Below are 12975 nucleotides of genomic sequence, written 5' to 3'. Positions count from 1 at the left end.
ATGAAATTCTCATTCCTTCATTTAGAATACTCTGTTCTAAATACGAAATGTTACTTTGCTGAAATAATTGAGTGATGATTGTGAAGAGAAAGTACTTGTTTAAGGGATTTTACAAATAAATTGTGACAAAGTTTTTTTCCTGTAAAACATGGTGCTTTATGTCCAGTGGGGAAGACATACATGGTGCAAAAATTAAGTTCTGGTGGATGGTTCTCCTGTTAATGACTTACAACAGTAGCCTTTATTTCTGAACAGACCGAAACAGCTTTCCAGGAAAGGAAACAACACTACACTAATCAGAATTCTTGATAGTAATTGAAAGATCTTTTCACGTTGCAGAACAGTGAGATAGAAGTGACAGATGGAATGTTGTCATCTCGACTTTCCTATATTAGCTTTGAAATTGAATTCACAATAATAGTTTTTTTTGGGGGGGGGATCTTTTTCTTCTTGTTTTATCTCATTTCTATACAGAAACATTTACAGAAAGAGTCCATCTACTGGTTTTATTCTTTCACTTAGCCAAGGGAAAAATTGGGCCAGTCACTCTGTAAATAGGTGGTCTTAGATTATGAAAAGAAAGCTCTGTCAGTTAAGTCAGGCTTCAGGTGATCGTTGTGTTGAGGAAGATGCCAAGTGACTTGTAGAGACCTCCAGATTTCGTTGTTAATCTGAAGTCCTACTGTAAGTGTCAGGGTCAGTCCTTAAAGAGTCATACTGTTTGGAAAGACAAATTGTTATTGCTCTTCTGTTTCACAGAAGGAACAAGATGGGTTTCCTAATAACTTCCTCACATCCCCTTCTCCTTCCCATCTTTTTTCCTGCTCTGAGGTGGCTCAGCCTCACCTTGAGCACTGTGTGCAAGTTTGTGTTCCACAATATAAGAAAGACATAAAATTATTTCGTAGCTCTCCTTTGGATGCTCTGTAAGATGATGAAGGTCTGAAGAGTGAGAGGTGGCTGATATCCCTTGGTTTGTTCAGCCAACAGGGGAGGTGGCTGAGGCATGTAGGTCACCTCGTGGTGACCTACAGCTCCTCACAGGGAGCGGAGGAGCTGCACTGATCTCTGGTGACAGTGACAGGTCCTGAGGGAACAAGCATGGAGATATGTAATATGTTGGGTGTCAGGAAAAGGTTCTTTACCGTAGGGTGGTCAGATGCTGGAAAAGGCACCCCAGGGCAGTGGGTGGTCATAGCACTGAACTGCTGGAGTTCAAGGAGCATTTTTGGAATGCTCTCAGATGTATGATATGAATTTTGGGTGGTCTTTGTGGAGCCAGGAGTTGGACTCTATGATCCTTGTGGATTCCTTCCAACTCAGGATGTTCTATGATTTTATAACAGATTTTTGAGATGTTCCCACTCCTTCCATTTTTTCTCATGTTTGTTCTTTGGAGGAACATGAGATTTCAGTCTTGTAATACTGTCCTGAGTTGTGTGATGCCCGTAGAGCAATTTTAGTTTCTATCATTAGTGGGTGTTACTAATTCTTGCCTGAGATACTTCTCAGAAAGGTGACAGATGAGGTAAACAAAACACTCAATATTGTGTGGGCTATTATGTTAAAAAGAATACATGGCAGTTGTGAAACCAGTTACATCATAATTTTGGATAAGAAGTTTATATTACGCTGTCAGGGTTCTTTAAGCTTCAGCAGGTCCCCATATGGGCTTAAGTTTGCACCCACTGTAGTAACACAGCTGTCCAGGCAAAACCTTATGAGCTGCCCCATCTTTCTCACACCGTGAGGTACAGTCTGTGGGGCAGCCTTTATCCACTATCACCAGTGGGACAAAGCCATTCCTTGCCTGTGATTGCTCTGGGAGAATCTTACATATGCCTCTCAAAGGCATCTCTGAGTTATCGTATCATTAGTCCTGAACGCATCAGATGGTTATGGAAGAGAAAGTCAGATATTCTGACCTTAAAATACTGTTCCTTATTTTTTTCTGCATTACCTGCTAGGAACCTCAAATATTTAATTTCTAAGCAGTTGTTGATAGTCTTGAAGGCAGCGTCACCCATCTGGCATTGAACCAACATTGTTTTGTGAGGTAATTTCATATGGTAGGGAAGGAAGGAATATTTCTAAAACAATTTTTAAATGGCAATTGTTTGAAGCTGCTCAGAAATTTGGACTATTGAAAGCGGAGCTAGATTATTGGCTAGTGTGTAACAAACTTAACAAGTACGAAAAATGCTGTTACTGTGCATTTTTATGGCTCTTTTATTTGTTCAATAACTGTCTCATGTTAGTTCTACATGTAATATTTTATATAATTTTAGTAGCTTGTTTCCTTTGTGTTCATGCTTGGTGTAAGCTAGTGATTTTGATTAGTCAACATATGTTTTTTCATTACCCATAATGTTAACGAGCAAACTGTAGCTCACATCAAATTCCAGATTCTTGTTTCAAAATCCTTGGTACTTGTGTGGCTTTTTTATTCTGTGCGTCTGTTGTACTCCTTGCTTGAAGTGTGTTATATTTAAATGTTGTTATTTTATGCTGAGTTGAAGTCAATTAGTGAAATTGAGTTAAGAAGGATTTGCACAGTCGTGCTGTGTAGTCTGTATTGTGCCCTTTCACCAACATCTAAAGAGTTCAGTTGTATGTAACAAATGCTGATAATCATTATCTGGGGCCAGTATTAAAATGCCTTCATATTGTTTATGAGTAGAGGGGGAGAAGGCAAAAAACCTCATGCTAAACTGAAACAAAGACAAAAGTAAAATTAGACAATAGCATCAGAGCCTTGCAATAGGAGATTTTACAAGTTCTTTTATTTATACTGAAATGGGAAATACAGGGAAAACTCATGAAACGGATCTGCCATGTTCTTCCTATGTAACTGAATATGTTTATGGGATATCAATGTTATATTTTTAAACAGTGGAAGCACAAAGGGTGTTTGCAGTAGAAATTGGGAGGTGTTAATTAGTACTTGATTTCTCTGAAGGTAGCATCTACGTTAGTTTCAATACTGATTCTCGCGTTGTTTCAGTATTCTCATTTAAACCAAGTGATCAAAAAAATTTAAATTTTAAGGCAATTATTATGGAGTATTCTTAGCTCTTGCTCCATGTTGCTCAGTCTAAGGATCTAGAGTTGTATGGATGGATGTTAAGTCAGACTGTCCTATATTAAATAGAATCTACTGCCTTCTCATGTTCTGAATAGTCAGAATATTTTAAGCACTATCTTTTTATGGATAATAAAAATCATATGTTAGTTTTAATGAGAAATTAAATTACCCTTTTCTAACGACTTTTAGAGCCACCTATGTCATCCTTTCAAAAGTGATAGAACTTCTTATGAATGTTAAAAAACAAACCAATCTCATTCTTCTCTGAAAGTCCAAAGTGATGTTATATAAATGCATAAGAACAAATCATGTGCACACACACAAACCCAACAACCACTGTTCAAACTCATATACACATTGAAATGAAGTACAAAAATAGACTACTGAAAAAAAGCACAGCAGAAAAAAATATAATTATTTGCTTTTCATAGTTGAATGCTGTAGGAATCTGACAGGAGGCTTTAAGTTAAGGCAGAGGTTAAGCTGGAGCTGAAATTGTGACTGTTTAACATGTTTCCAAGGTAAATGGCTGGGAATATCCTAAAGAGCAGCTGCTGTAAAAGGCCATCTTTAATCATCCTTCTCATTTGCTTCTGGATTTCTTTTAATCTTTGCCATGTCATCATCTTAATAAAAATATTCTGCTTTTAAAATACTTGATCGCTGAAAGAATATATTTCTGAAGAGTCTTAGTTTACTATAACGCTTGGAGTGAAGGTGAGGAGAAATTTGTGGATTAGCAGCACTGAGCATCTTATTTTTGAACAGGTTTTTGAATAAAAATCCCTTATTACAATTCACAGATTCTCTGATAAAAGAAAAGGCCCTTAACGCTTAATAACTAATTAAAATATTTATGCAGATACATATGAGTATATAATAACTTAATGACAGAAACTGGGTTTTTTTTCTATATGTAGAAGGGAAGAGCTTTGGTAGTAAACTTTTTTGCTCTATTTAGCAGTGTAAGTGAGTCAGGATGATCATTCTCTTGTGTGAGCAAAAGGTCCTGAACTGTCAGAAACAAAGTCTGCTAAATTAGCTCTTGGGGCGAGCATGTTAGAAGCTAGCGGGGAACAGATGGGTTACCTCCTGGGTCATGAGTTCACGTGCACTTCTGAATGTTTCATAGCTGAGGTCTCACAAAAAAATATGGCACAGAACACTTTTAAAGCTCCTGTGGCTGATACCTATTCTGTAGAATGATAGATGATCTGCCATGATTACTGTCCCAGTGTATAATTTGATTTTATTGTGTTCTAATGGTGTTTCTTCCTTTATTTTTTCTTAAGGCCTTAAAGTGTGTACTAAGCTACTATTCATAATGTAGTATTTTTGAAACATTTCTTGGATTCTTTTATCAGAAACAACAGATTCTGTCATCAGAACAAATAGGTAGAATGACAAACTACAAATGTTTATCAAAATTGACATTTTAAGGAGTCCAGTTAGGTTTGAAACTAAATTGGTATCTAAAGTACTGAGGGTTTATTAGAGATGTGTTTGTCATTGATGTGCAAGCATTCATGGCAAGATAGGAAACTATTATGTTTTGTTATCTGAAATGAATGTGATTTCTCTGTTCTTCGTTAATGAGTCCTGCATAGGAATGCATGCTCTTGTAAGGTAAAAGTTGAGACAGTTAACATAAGTCATAAGTATTTAACTGTAGCAGTGTTTAATATAACTGTGTCTTTGGTATCTATGGAAACTAAATAATCACATCGCACACAAATGGTTTTTAGTTTGTTATAGACAGAGGCTGAAGCTGTGCTTAGATATCAAAATAGGACAAGGTATTTTGTAGTAAGGTTCCAGATGACATTTTAGCTTATTGCTCGCTACCTGCATTGTTCTGGCTGATATTTTTTCTGTTCTTTGTCATGTCAGAGGTAGAAGAGTTATGGTAGTAGAGGGATGTTTGGAAATCAGAATCCTTGAGCAGTGAATATTTGGCTGCTGGGGCCAAAATAACTGGACTACTTTGTTTCCTGACTTTCAGATATCAAAGGTCCTCACTGTGCTTCAGTAGAACAATGCAATTGGAGAGAAAGTAGTCACAGTTAAGGATTTTTTGATGCTTTAATTTGAACAGAAAGAAAAGCTGGGAAGTGTTGAAAGCAAGCTTGGCATGTTTTCCTAGGCCAGTGTCAACTACACCTTTAGAAGTCTGTGTTAATCTTCTGGCATTTTTAATTTGCTCACGTCTTCATCTGCTGGTTGCAGGCAAATGCTTTGCAGTTGGAAGATGACCTAAGGGGTCTCAAGTTTAATATCCAATAATCTTGGCCTATTTTTAAAAGAAGAGATAGTATGAAGAGAGTACAGATATAAACTGGATTTGCAAATGACGGAGGGAGGACTGTGTCTGTTTTAGTGTGCGCTTTGAGACTTGCATGCAAAGCATTTATACATACATACTATAAGGATGGCTTCCAGGGTTAAAAAAGAACATTTGTCTTGGTACATTGTGTATGAGAATGGTTAGCGGTGATGCAGAGAATTAGAATGTTGAAATAATGTAGGACATATATTGAAAATCCCAATTTTTACCAAGAGGTAAGATCTCCTCCTTGTTTGTGTAAAGTTTTGTATTTGATTGTGATTTAAGGGTGCTACTGTAGAGCAAAGAATATCCTCAATTGAGTATCAAAGAAAGAAGGAAAATAAGGAAAATGTGTATGTTATAAATTGATTTTGCAGAATAAATCTGATGTTACTTCTCTTTGCTCTTTACTTATTCTCAGTTGTGTTCTTGTTAGTTTGGTTCATTTACCTACTCTACTAAATTGGGTTCATTTTAAGATGCAATTTTGGTAAAATTGCTGTTGCCTCGTGTTTAGTTGGGTTTCTAAAGCTTAATAGTGTGAGATTTAAAGGTAGAAAATAAAGCTGTTGACTCAGTGCAGATTAAAACCAGACGTCTCTTGAGATCCTTGTCTTTCTCTCTAATCACTAACCTAAATTAACTGACTGTGGTAGGCTTTTTTTTTTTCTGGCCATGACCATAGTATTACCAGTTTTTTTGGTGTGATTTAAGCCAACTGTATTTTTTTCCATCTTGCAGTTTTTAAATACATGTGTACATTTTTTTCCTCCAGGCATGTTGATTTTTTTTTTTCCCCCAGGAATGTCTACAAAAACACATATATATATCAATTGCTTCATACATAAATACAGAGCAAAACAAACAAACAAACAACAACTATATATATATAGTTTGTTTTGCTCTGTATTTATATTAGAAGCAATTGATTTAGATTCAGTTTCTTTCTAATCTTCAGATAAGAGACTGGAAAAGTGGATAAATAAGGTTTGGAAAACTATAGGTTTGCTGAGATGAGAAGCCATTGCATTGTGTTCAGTCCATTAAAACAAGAAGAAATAGAAGAGATACTTTGATAAGTGTTCTGCTGGTGTTAACCTTGATGGCTATTATCGGGGGGATGATGCTATATCTATTTCATTGGCTTAAGCTTTTTTCATGCTGAGAGAAATCAATACTTTGAGTCGTTGGATGACAGAGGCATCACTTCAGAATTGACGGTGGCTGTCAGACGTTGTCATTGGTTGACTTTTGTTCGCTGTTGAGGTTTTAAGCTTTCATTTTTCTAAGTCTTATTCAGGAGTCTTTGTAAGATTTCCCAGGGTAGCATTTTTAGTCCAGACTTTAAACTTCAGGTCAGAGGTCAAGTGCAAAGATCTTTGAAAGCAGAGGATTGAGGAGCTCCTTCATTTACTAAAATATCCTTATTTGTAGGGAATTTGCATTAGTGGCAAGATTATGTGTTATCTTGTGGATGATTTTTCCTCTTAAGGGACACTCTTGGGGAAAGGTTGTTCACAAAGCAAGTAGATTTTAGCAAAATTAGACAAAGAAACTGATATATATCAAAGTGTTTAGTGATCTGAATTGCTGAATGATTTTTTTTTTAAGTACAATATTGATTTTAAACAACTTACACTATTAAAATAGAGCAGTGTGTAGAAATCGTCACATAATTTTGGGACTGCAAAGTTGTGTATGCAAATATTACCATGCAAAGGAAATCCTTTACTTTTGGATTTATTTGACATCTTTATAAAGATCAAAGATGAAACTGTTCTGAAAGCACCAGAATGGTCACCCCTTCAGTGAAATACAGACTGGCAGCATACACTAATTCACCTTGTCCTTATTTTGTAATAGTCTGCATACAGAGTGTATTGTATTTTTCTATCTGTAACTTGTCTTTTGGATGACCTTGTGCCCCTTTAGAATTACTGTTCCTTAAAAATAAGCCTTCACATAACCTTAATAACCCTCAGTCTATTCTCTGAAGGAAATAAGAAAGAGGAAAAAACATGTTTTCCTCTGTTCTAATGGCACAGAAGAGAAGATTCGTGTTCAATCCTGGATGAAGGGGTACAACACAAGAGTCTTCTCTCTGCTCCATACTGTGTAAAAGAATTCTGTTTAATAAACTTGCCCTGTATAAACCTTTAGCAGCCACTTTTTTTTTTTTTTTTTTTTTTTTTTTGGATAGATAACTGATGGAGAGGATACATAAAATATGTTTTTCTTTCATCATTTTTTGTTTCATCCTGAATGTGACTTAGCAGTTGTCCTGCAGTACATCTATGATCATACTTCTATTATATACTTTCCCAAACTTATAACCAAGATAGTGTTGGCCAGAGCAGTAGTGGAAGGACGGTCTGCTAATTTATTTTCATGCAATCGTGTATCTAATTGTAAAACCATATTGAAGCTTGACAAGATGCATATTGCAAGTTCAAGAGATCAAATACTAACAAGGAATTGAAACTGTAGAAGTAAGTGTTTTAGTAATGCTCAAATGAAATCAACCTGAATTTTTATTTTTAATTAAATTGTTAGGATTTGGTGGTACTGTATGTCAGGCGGTAGCTGATAGGATGAAGCTGAAGGCATCTGGAAAATGAAAAAGTGCAGCAGAGAAACGGGGAGATTTTGTAGTGCCTTCTGAACAGTCCAGTGTGACTGGTTACTTTGGAATGGATCCTTTCTTTCATATTCAGAAGAGCCATTTTTCTTTCACTTCTATATTAGTAATTACTTGAGTCAGAAAGCAGAGAAAAAGATCCTCCTGGAAGCTATGTAAAGGCACACACAAGACAGAGAGGTGTGATACAAGACAACTAGCATGGCTTCAGTAAGGGCAAGACCTGCCTAACCAACCTAGTGGCCTTCTATGATGGCATAACTGTATCAGTGGACAAGCTAATATCGTTTATCTGGATTATGTAATCTATCTGGACTTCGGTAAGCCCTTTGATGTGATCCTTCACAACATCCTTCTCACCAAATTGAAAAGATACGGGTTTGATGGGTGGACAGTTCAGTGAATGAGGAATTGCTTGTGAGATTGTACCCACAGAAATGGTGATGGTCAGTGGCTCAGCTGGATGGAGATCAGTGATGAGTGACCCTTAGGGGTCATTACTGGAACCAGTGCTCTTCAATGTTTTATTCAGTGACAATGGTGGTGGGATTGAGTGTATCCTCAGCAAGTTTGCAGATGACACCAAGCTGTGGGTACAGTTGACACGCCTGAGGGGACAGGAGTTCATCCTGAGAGACCTAGACAGGTTGGAGCAGTGGGCTCTTGTGAACCTTGTGAGGTTCAACAAATCCAAGCAGAAGATCCTACGCCTAGGTCACTATCAATACAAGCTGGGAAATGAAAGTATTAAGCTCTGCCCTGCCAAAAGGACTTGGAGGTACTGGTGAATGGCGAGCTGGACATGAGCCAGTTATGTGCCCTCACAGCCCAGAAGGTCAACTGTACCCTGGGCTGCATCAAAAGAAGCGTGGCCAGCAGGTTGAGGGAGGTGATCCTGCCCCTCTACTCTGTGCTGTTGAGACCTTACCTGGAGTACTGTGTCCAGTTGTGGAGTTGTCAGTATATGGACCTGCTGGAGTGCATCCAGAGGAATTATCTAAGTGATGGAACACCTCCCCTCCAAGGACAGGCTGAGAGTTTGGGCTGTTCAGCCTGGAGAAGAGAAGGCTCTGGGGAGACCTGAGAGCAGCCTTTCAGTATCTAAAGGGGGTCTATAAGAAAGAAGTAGGCTCTTTAGCAGTGTCTTTTGTAATAGAGTAAGAGGAAATGGTTTGAAACTGAAAGAGTGGAGATTTAAGTTGGATGTAAGAATTTTTTTTTTGCAGTAAGGGTGGTGAGACACTGGAACACGTTGCCTGTAGAGGTGATGGAAGCCACGTCTCAAATGGAGACATTTAATTTTGGGCTGGACTGGGTTCTGAGCAACCTGGTTTAGGTGTAGGTGTCCCTGTTCAATGCAGGGGAGTTGGACTAGATGGCCTTTAAAGGTCCCTTCCAATTCAAATGATTCTATGATCTTTTTTTATTTGTTTTGAATATTTGGCATATGTAGTGAGTAGGAACCACTGAACAACTGAGAAGTCCCCGTGTGATCTGGAGATCTATTGAAGGTTATCGGGGAAAAGATAATTCTGCAAATTAGACTATGCGAGTAACAAAATAAAGATGATGATTGGATACTGTGAAGAATATGTCAGCAACAGCCACTGAACTTCGAGTGAGGACAGAGATTTTAGAAGTCATTTAGAAGATTTTAGAAGTCACTTGATTTTTTTTTATTTAGATTGATTTTTCTTCACTAGTAAAATGTTGGGTTTCTGTCTATAGTTCCTAAAATAAGTAAATAAATAATATAGAACAAAATCCTTAGGCATTCTTGGAAGATGTAACCTAATAAACCACATTCTTGCAAAACTGAGGTCTTAACATTAGTAACTGTGCAAGTGACAGATATCTGAGGTGGCTTCTTTCTGCTCTTGTTTGTTGAGTCCGTCCTGGACTGATGTGATAGTTCTATGGGATTGTTGCATACCGGGAGTCTTTATGTTCTGGTAGGTAGTTGCAATTTTCTATTAATATTAAATACTGAATTTGCTGAAAAATGGATTCCTATACATTTCAGTTTTGTAGCAGTCTGATTCTGTTTTCATGGCAGTTGTCAGGACAACAAAATATCGTTTTCCCTTCTTTTGAATGTCACACCTACACAATGAAAATCTTTGGTGTTTAATGAGCAATGCGTTCAAGATCACATCGTAAAGAGACTTTTTTAATAAAGAGGTACAAGTTCATTATATCTTTTACAAAACATTCTAGTTTGATTTCCATTTTATCATGTTTTAAGGTCAAATGTGACTTTAATGTTCCATAAAGAGACAGAGATTGATAATGGGGAAAGAATAACCCTCTAATGTGATTTATATCTATGGATTTTATGTCAGATATGAAAAGTTGCTGTTCAAATTGTAAAGGAGGATCCATTAAAGAGCACTTTAAAACATTTTACTACTTAGCTTACCTTGTACACTTGTTTTTAGAATTCTACCCTTTCAAGCAACTTTAAAAATAACAGCTTATGAAACATTTACAAAGTACTGAAAAGTACACAGAATCATCATGGGTGCAAAATAGATATTGATGTATTGGGAAAGACAGCTGTATTTACAAAGAGCTAGAAAAATCTTGTATGGTGTTTGTTATGATTTAGCCGTCTTATATTTTTATGAAGAGAGTGGCAGAGTGCTTCACGTGTGAGTACAAAAGCAGGTTTTTGATAGCTCATTGACTTGGAAAGTCAGCTGCATATTCTTGTCTTTCTGGATGCCTGTTCATCAGGTGAGCATTGTTCTAAGATATGGGAAAAATTATGAGGAAATGCATAAATACATGAGAATTGTTAAAAGAGGTTTTTAAAATGTAAACGTGTTCATCTGTTGATACTTTTTTTTTTTATCTAATGTCTATGAAAATCCACACAATTCCAAATTTTATTTTACTTGCGTGTTTCTTTTCTTCCTTTCTTTTTCCCTCACTTCATATTACTGGAGTATGTTTTTGTATGTGTGTGTGTATATATACATATATATGTACACAAAACTCACAGCCTGCCTGTTTTCTTCTTTGCAACAGTTTAATAATAGGTGTATTTATATAGAGAATAGCATTGCTACTCTTTTAAACATAAAAACCATTATGATATTGTGCTGTTATCTATGCTCTAAGCAATAATTACAGTAGTCTGCATCAGCTGTGCTTCACAAAGAAAAAGCGATTTTTTTTGTTCTTAGACAGACATTTGTGTCCATTCTACTAACTAGATCATAGAGTAATCCAATCACTGACAAAGGCTGAAATGCTTTGCCTGGCATATGTGATCTGTGGAATTGCCAGATGAAAACTGAAATTAGAAACAGGGAGCGCTGAAGTAGGGAAAAGCTTTTGTTGTTTCCTTATTCATATTTGAATTTGTTTTCTGTCTTCATGTACATGGTTTGATGAGAGGAGGATCTGAATGTGGTGCCTTTTATTTTGAGTTCTGTATTAACCAAAACATTTTCAGATGATCAACAAAAAAGAGAATGAAAGGAAAACATCGTAGTAGAGAATCTTCATAGTTTCAATTTCTGTTTGTGTGCGCCTTTCAGTTATTTGTTAGGTTTAGGCTTTGAGTCCCTTTGAATACAGAATATATTTATACAACAGGTGTAGTACAGAAAAATTGAAAACAAACAAAAAAAAGATTAGCTCTCCCATGCTGACCTGATAATATGCTCAACGTAAGGAAGCCATCTGGTGAAGACAGTTCAGTCTTCGTATGCATTTAGTCTCCTGCGTAACTGAAGATATGCAGATTTTATCCATAGTTTTTACAGCTGCCCATTTATATAATTAATAGCAAATGGTTGGCTTCTTAAATCTAATGGACAGTCATAGAAATGGAGTAGACAGCTAGCTGGCATTCCTTATTCTGAAACTTGCCTCTTTGTTTTATATACTGTGTGCTTTGCTGTGAAATAAGTGATTGTGCCTATATGTTTTATTATGCAATCAGAACACTAACACATTGACGTTTTTCAAATCTTAAACGTGCATTGTATGCTGTTAAAGAATTTGTGACAAACCAAGATCCTCTGCTTGGCTCAATGAACAGATTTAACCTGGGCAGCTGCACAGTTCCTCAATTCTCAAACCTGTAAAATGGGGTTAATTCCTATTTCTCAAGGGTTTTGTAAAAGTGATCAATTATAATGTGCTTAAAGTTCCTAAAGGTGCTATGATTACAGCGCAAAGTAGTAAAGTCTTTCTTTTCTTTTTAGTCACTATGTGCCCAGTACTCTGCTGACAAACGGGAAGAAGAAAAAATGTGCCATCATTTGATAACGGCAGCTAAGTACCGAGACCAAGTGACTGCAACTCAGCTAATACAGAAAATTGTCAACATTCTTACAGACAAGCATGGAGCCTGGGGAAGCTCTGCGCCAAGGTAAATAATTTCTTTTTTAATAATATCTTGAGAATTAGAGTTTGCTAAAGTATACTCAGGTGATTTGAATTAATGTCCTATTGACAAATTTAAAGGTAAACAAAGTTTTGTCTTCTTTTTATACAAAAGTGATAGAAGGTAAAATTAACGTGTCTTTAGTGAAAATGAATGTTGGAGAGTTGGAGTTTTGTTAGAGCAGTAAAAAAAAGTGATTCATTTGTAGCTTTAAACTTTGCTATGATGATGTGATAGAACTGATTTTGAATGTCAAATCAAAAGATTTTTAAGAAGTATTTTTTTTCAGAACTAGCTTTCTTCATGGTACATTATGGAGTTCATGGTTAATACACAGATTATTACTTTATTTTTTGAACAAGCAGAAATAAATAAATGGACATCTTTTTAAGTTAAATTGCGAGTTCTATTTTAGTAATTTCAGGATGAGAACAATATTGTGAAATCAATTCTTTTTCTGGAATTCTCATCCTACCTTCATTATGATGATAACTGTGTAACTCTAATACAAATCACAGCTAACATTT

General features: G+C 36.3%; 1 protein-coding gene across 3 annotated transcripts in view; it reads left to right on the top strand.

The window, feature by feature from the left end:
* Positions 1-12975, top strand: part of LRBA (LPS responsive beige-like anchor protein) — a 372868-nt gene that overhangs the window by 141362 nt on the left and 218531 nt on the right. For all 3 annotated transcript variants that reach the window (XM_040699152.2, XM_040699153.2, XM_015276673.4), the window contains exon 37: positions 12267-12433. In XM_040699152.2, coding sequence (XP_040555086.1) covers positions 12267-12433 — 167 coding nt within the window. The remainder of the gene's footprint in view (positions 1-12266; positions 12434-12975) is intronic.

This window comes from Gallus gallus, chromosome 4 (genome assembly GCF_016699485.2).
Source record: "Gallus gallus isolate bGalGal1 chromosome 4, bGalGal1.mat.broiler.GRCg7b, whole genome shotgun sequence".
Taxonomy (NCBI): Eukaryota; Metazoa; Chordata; class Aves; order Galliformes; family Phasianidae; genus Gallus; species Gallus gallus.
The sequence above is the reverse complement of the archived record's forward strand: the minus strand, read 5'-3'. Positions and strand labels throughout refer to the sequence as shown.